Genomic DNA, 6,758 nt, shown 5'->3' on the forward strand with positions numbered 1-6,758 from the left:
GTTTGAAATCATGCATGGCACGGAAGGTTCCCCTGCTTAAACCAGCACATGTCCAGGCCGACTTAAGTTTGCCAATGACCATTTGGATGATCCAGAGGAGTCATGGGAGAAAGTCATGTGGTCAGATGAGACCAAAATAGAACTTTTGGTCATAATTCCACTAAACGTGTTTGGAGGAAGAAGAATGATGAGTACCATCCAAGAACACCATCCCTACTGTGAAGCATGGGGTGGTAGCATCATCTTTGGGGTGTTTTTCTGCACATGGGACAGGGTGACTGCACTGTATTAAGGAGAGGATGACCGGGGCCATGTATTGCGAGATTTTGGGGAACAACCTCCTTCCCTCAGTTAGAGCATTGAAGATGGGTCGAGGCTGGGTCTTCCAACATGACAATGACCCGAAGCACACAGCCAGGATAACCAAGGAGTGGCTCTGTAAGAAGCATATCAAGGTTCTGGCGTGGCCTAGCCAGTCTCAGACCTAAACCCAATAGAGAATCTTTGGAGGGAGCTCAAAGCCAGAAACCTGACTGATCTAGAGAAGATCTGTGTGGAGGAGTGGGCCAAAATCCCTCCTGCAGTGTGTGCAAACCTGGTGAAAAACTACAGGAAACGTTTGACCTCTGTAATTGCAAACAAAGGCTACTGTACCAAATATTAACATTGATTTTCTCAGGTGTTCAAATACTTATTTGCAGCTGTATCATACAAATAAATAGTTAAAAATCATACATTGTGATTTCTGGATTTTTTTTTTAGATTATGTCTCTCACAGTGGACATGCACCTCGATGACAATTTCAGACCCTCCATGATTTCTAAGTGGGAGAACTTGCAAAATAGCAGGGTGTTCAAATACTTATTTTCCTCACTGTATTAAACACAATTACCACAACATCGCATTAGCAGATTGCTTACATTTGAACCCATTTAGTCTACACCTATAACCTCAAAGTCTGTGTTCACTTTGAGCGGTCTTAATTTGACAATCAAGGTTATTAATACCAAATATGTAGTTTATAACCCAAACAGAATCTGAATTAATGTCTTTATTTGCTTCTCCACTATTTTAGTATGAATCTGACCAATACAATTAGTATGCTACACATGAAAAAGCATTTGCTCAACTTCCAGCGCAGTTACATTATTTAAACTGTTCACAGAGTGCCAGTGGGACTGGAGAGCTCTCTACTGCCATCTCCTTGTGTCAAGTCATGTGACACATAAACCACAATCATTCTCACCAACAGTCGGGGCTATAGAGTAAGATACCGTATGCATATTTTTTTCACGCATACTTATCATTACAGGCTTCTAACTCCAAGGAAATTAAGTTTCCCAAAAACAAAAAACTCACCCCATATATGACCTTTCCTCCATAGAACATACGATTTTTTGAGAAATGTCACTTTGGAATGTATAAATAATCACTAAAACATGGTTTCCAGCATTCTTCAAAATGTCGTCTTATGTGTTCCACAGAAGAAAACGTCATACAGGTTTGGAACAACATGAGGGTGAGTAAATGATCACTGCATTTTAGAAACCAACCGTCAGAAAAAGTAATATCTACGCAGGAAACAAATGCTTAAGTGTGACCAAAACATTCCACATTCCTATATATAAATCAGCATGAAATGGAAATTCACTCTCATCTGTTTTCTAAATGCATGATAGTGATCTAATTGTGCAGCATTTCATTCATACATATATTTCATTTTTTTAAATGTCCTAACTAGTCCTTCTGGTTCTCTGGTGACATATCCCTTTCTACATTCACTTTTGAATGCAGTGCCCATATATCAAAATCTAATGATGGATAGAATAAAGTCCCTATCCAACATTTTTTCTCTTTTGATAATCCATTACACTTTGATGTACATCACAATATGAAAAATATTATCTGTCACTACTTCCATTTCATTGCAGCTTTAATTTACAAGTATGCTACAACAACAATAGACAACGCAACGATCCACAAAGTGTAAAAGTTCAAACTAAATGGTAGAAAACTGTCTTTAGAAATAAAATGATTAACCTTTATCACTTAACTGTCACTATATGAAATACCAGAGAGAAATTGTCTTTTTGAAGTATTGTCTTGAATGTGGACAAAAGTTATCCTTAGCTTCATAAAAAGGTCCATATTTACTTCATGACTGATATTCCAACAGAGTTTGTGAGATTTGTAGTGTTCACCAGTCCTGTCCATTAGTCTGAGTTCTCCTCATTGCTGGAGTTAGATAGCAGTGGACATTCCTGCCTCCTGTTCTGGCTACTCCTCCTCTTCCTCCGGCCAACCATCCTAAGCCTCCGCCGGATGATGTCTGGAACACAAACGACACCTCTCATAAGTCTACATCTATGGGAAAGTGATAGATTTAACGGTTTTATGCAGCAAGAACACAGTGTGTACTTACCACCCACACTCTCATAGTCTTGCTGGTTGTCGTGCCAGTAGAGACTAGTTGAAGATCTCCAGTGGCGATAGAGGCGTGTATGGAGCACAGACAGGGTGAGGAGCACTAAGAGGAATCCCAAAGCGCCTGCTGCCCACACGGCCTCATCTGTACGTTGTATGGGTATCCTCTCGCCCCTCAGTGGCCCTCCCAAATGAGGAGACTTTGAGGAGTCTGAGACTCCACACTGTCCAAGCTCCCCGCATTCAGATCCAGACCTCTGAGCCTTTGTGTCAGTCTTAATGCGATGCTTCTTAGCTTCTGTTATAGTTTTCTTATGTGTTTTTCTGTCTGTTTGGTATTTATGTCTTTCAGTCATATTATTTTGTGGAAATTGCTTCTCAGTTGTCTTTGATTTGTCTTTAGCACTGTCTCCAGGCTCTTTAGAGTCCTTTGCAGAACTGAGAGATTGTGTAACAGCTAGCACTGAGAAGGAGGCCATCTCTTTTGTATGATTTTGTGGTAGCGTGTCTGTATGGTTCAGTTTTGCACTCTCTGTGTTGTTAAGTTCGTCTGGTTTGACGTCATCTTTCACTTCTTTCAGTGGTTGTTTGACAACCATCCTGCTCTTCCTGGTTCTCCCTCTGGTCCTCTGTAGCTCAAAGAGTCTCTCCGTGCAGCAGTTTTTAAGGAACTAACAGATGAAAGTGAAATTGGGCATAGAAGGTTGTTATTTGCATTTCTATTGACATAAAATGACTGCATCATCATACAAATCTTGATGAATTTATTGGTCAATGTAATGCAGTTTCTTCACCTTTAATCTCTCCGCTTTGGACATCTCTTGACTGGTGTCCTCTGGTTTGTCCATAGGTGCTGGTTTTGTCAAATATAGATTGTACTTTGCTCTTTGGCTTGTATTAGCTTGACTAATATTGGAGGAAATGGAAAACAACCAATCACAAACCCCCAGCGTGATGTGAGACATCTCTAGTGAGCGACCCCACGATACGACCGCTAAAGGCTTTCGGAAAGATAACAGACATGAGAAATTTGTCAGAAACGGTGCTTTTTAAATACATAAAAATAACTGGTAACATTTCACAGAATGGCTCAATTTGTTGCTGATGGTTAATGCATTAAATGTTGTCATCTAATTCATCTATATACAATAATGTTAATTTTGACATACATTACAATTCAAAGGTTAGGGGTCAGTAATTTTTTCAAATTAATTAATACTTTTATGCATATATTGCACAGTTTCCATAAAAAATATTAAGCAGCTGTTTTCAAAAAATTTGATAATAAATGTTTCTTGAGCAGCAGATCAGCAGACTAGAATGATTTATCTGATACTATATGTAACCTATATTTCTTTGACGTCAGTCAGCCAATTAAATCAATCCATGTGACAAGTTCCCTTCTCTTTCCACAACTACTGTGAACAGACAGTCATCCAGTGTTCAATGTAGACACCTGTGTTACATGAGTCGTTGTTGTGAATGGTGACAGCGAATGACTCACTCTGTGTTGGCTGAGCCAGGGGTGAGGTGTGAGGATGTAATGAGACAGACACGAGTGAGCCAACCCCGCCAAACTCCTGTGAGCTTCCGCTGAGACACACGGGTGATACAGAAACACCAGCGCTCCATTCTGTCACAAACAACACGTGCAGAGTTCATCAAATTATCTCCAGTAACAGCTTTAGCTATAGAAATACTGTGAATCTGTGATTGTGCATTACTTTGAGGTTGTGTAGCCAGCGCTGAGGGGGGCAGTAAAGATACTCTCCACTCTCTGCCTCAACAGGCCGGTAAGGACCACTGAAAAAAAAAAAGTTATTTTAACAAACACAGCTATTTAAACTGATAAACTACACATATTTAAACAGGGTTAGAAATTCTTATCTAATGACTTTCGTTTCCATCAAGTGTTTGCGCAAGTGCATTATTCTGCCAAAGCGGATGGTATACTGTACCTAGTACTACAGTACTACTGTATGTGCATCACTAAATAGACGCATGCAGTGTTATCAGTGCAGTCCAGATTCCGAGCAAATGACTCTTTGTCGATTCAAACACACACATACACACACTTATTGTAAGACTTAACATTACTGAAAAAAAAAAAATTGTTAATGGAGCTGTTAATGAACCAGGATAGTTAAGAGGAATCGGAACTGGAACCGGATAAGCAATCACAGATAAGAGATCGGAGTGTGTGTGTGTGTGTGTGTGTCAATGCTTACTGGGTGGGTATGCGGTTATTATATGTAATGGGTGTGTCCATACAGATGTAATCAGCAGCCTGCGCAGGACAAAAATCAAAGTTAAAAGATACTTTTAATAGTTTTCTTGTTACTGTTATCTGTTGATATGATGCACAAACATAACATCCTGCTATCTATAATACATAGTGTATTTGGTCATTACAGTGTGTCTTACTTGAGAGTGAAAAATGTTAGTATGACTCATTTGAAATTCATTTACCTTTATAGTATGTTTTGTGTCAATATCAGCCATATTCTGCAATAAAAAGGAACATCTGTCAGTCATGTTCTTATCACCAGTGTGCATTTGGTACTGAGTAGTTTAGTTTTGCACTGTATAATAAAAGATATTTTACCGTCTGTGACTGTGGCCAAAGCTCTTGACACAAAAGCTCGTCAGGTCCTGGTAGGTCTGTGACCAGATTTGTCTGAAATAATTGTATGTGATACAAGATAGGTTATGACATTGGTTACCACAGTTAAAAAAATAAATAAAATACACCATAGTCCCAACAATTACTGTTAATGATGTAGACCTGAGCATGTTATAAATAAATGTAATATTTGAGTAAATATGAATAAGTTCATTTTAATAGTAATATTTAATATGTTAAGTAAATACTGATGATTTCATTTAGTATTTAAAAACTGGATGAATAATAATTACACAAGAATGGGAAAAGTCTTAGCAGGATTACAGCTGTCACTGCTTGTCATGTCAGTTATTCCTGAGCGATAATTATGGTTATCATTTGATTTAACGTGCAGTTGTTCAGAGTGAACTGAGCAAAAGTCTAATAAAGTTTACCTTGCCATTGTCGCAGTGTGTCAGTCTGGAGGGGCAACACCGTGTCACACAGAGACAAATCAACACAGACAGGATGATCACTTGACGGCTCATGGCTTCATCCGAGTGCAGTCAAATACATTCAATACAGAAGGGTTTACTAAATCTCTGCCACATAACCACAACACCCTGCAGGACTTTATAAATACAAATGTCTGCGTTCAAACGCGTCTGATGTTCCATGCTGAGCTCGAGGACCCACACCTTCACTGTTGGAAAGTTAGTTTTGTTTACTTAGAGAAACACGAAACCAATAAGTTATAGAGAAAGGCATCGCGACAGAACCGTCGGATATGTTTTGAAGTCTTGGCTCCTTATATAAACATCTGAAGTTTCTCTTTTGATAAGTTAAAAGTCATCATATCGGAATATCGCGAGCTGTAAACTCATGTACACCTTCCATTCACGCACACGACTTCTGTTTATAATGGTCAGTGCAGCCTGAGATCACGTAAACTTCATACACATAGTAATGTGAGTACTGTAGTGTTCACGAGTCTTCTGGGGATACACGCATATCTACGGTGGCTCGCGAGCTTCGAAACTCGTTTTCGACTTTTAGGATTCCTTGACGTCAGCGGCCAACTTTCTAACTAGGAAGTACATTATTTATCAGTACAAAATGTTCTCGAAAATTATTGTAGGGTAAGTTGTCTTTATCATAAACAAAGAAATATGGGAAAAACCGAAATGCTCCATTTCCCAGCAAAGTGAGAACTTAAGTGAATATTTTAATTAAGAATTCCAGTGAAAGCATGTGAATCTAAAATGGCTTAGTTGATTAATAAGACCCTACAAAAAGTTTATTGATTAATTAATTTTGTTATTGTTATTTTAATGCAGTGATTTTATCATATGACTTGTTTAGGTTCTTATTCAAAATGGGTCTGTGTGTTTCTTTCTGGACACAAACATGTTTACGTTTTTATCATAATTTCTCATATAGAGCTTAATAATGCATTAATAATAGTGCCTTTAAACAATATAATTACCAAAAAATGCAATTAAAATTTTTTTCAAACTGTACATTTTGTTAGCAGTGTTATTAAACTGATTTCTGCTGGGAAATAGAGAATAGAAAAATAAATAGAATAGATTCATAAAAAAAAATTTGAATAGAGAGATAAAGGGCAATTTTTTTTTATTGTTCTTTTGTTGGTTTTGATTGCTTTAATTGTCATAATTTGAAAGTCGCTTTGGATAAAAGCATCTGTTAAATGACTAAAGAAATGCTACAC

General features: G+C 38.0%; 1 protein-coding gene across 1 annotated transcript; it reads right to left on the reverse strand.

Annotated features, from left to right (window-relative positions):
* Positions 1-1,036: 1,036 nt before the first annotated feature.
* Positions 1,037-6,107, reverse strand: tp53i13 (tumor protein p53 inducible protein 13). Its single transcript, XM_058799385.1, has 9 exons — positions 5,482-6,107; positions 5,030-5,101; positions 4,894-4,929; positions 4,653-4,711; positions 4,149-4,227; positions 3,929-4,057; positions 3,219-3,425; positions 2,423-3,095; positions 1,037-2,329 (listed from the first exon to the last, which is right to left on the reverse strand). The coding sequence occupies exons 1-9, from the start codon at positions 5,572-5,574 to the stop codon at positions 2,214-2,216; spliced, it is 1,464 nt and encodes a 487-aa protein (XP_058655368.1). The 5' UTR covers positions 5,575-6,107; the 3' UTR covers positions 1,037-2,213.
* Between the last annotated feature and the right edge of the window lie 651 nt (positions 6,108-6,758).

This window comes from Onychostoma macrolepis, chromosome 15, assembly GCF_012432095.1.
Source record: "Onychostoma macrolepis isolate SWU-2019 chromosome 15, ASM1243209v1, whole genome shotgun sequence".
Taxonomy (NCBI): domain Eukaryota; kingdom Metazoa; phylum Chordata; class Actinopteri; order Cypriniformes; family Cyprinidae; genus Onychostoma; species Onychostoma macrolepis.

Excerpts from the sequence above, each read along its gene's own strand:
- tp53i13 (XM_058799385.1), bottom strand. The coding sequence starts at position 5,574 with ATGAGCCGTCAAGTGATCATCCTGTCTGTGTTGATTTGTCTCTGTGTG. Across the intron at positions 3,096-3,218 it reads CCAAAGCGGAGAGATTAAAG|TTCCTTAAAAACTGCTGCAC; the intron begins GTGAAGAAACTG and ends TTCATCTGTTAG. Across the intron at positions 2,330-2,422 it reads AGACTATGAGAGTGTGGGTG|ACATCATCCGGCGGAGGCTT; the intron begins GTAAGTACACAC and ends TTTGTGTTCCAG.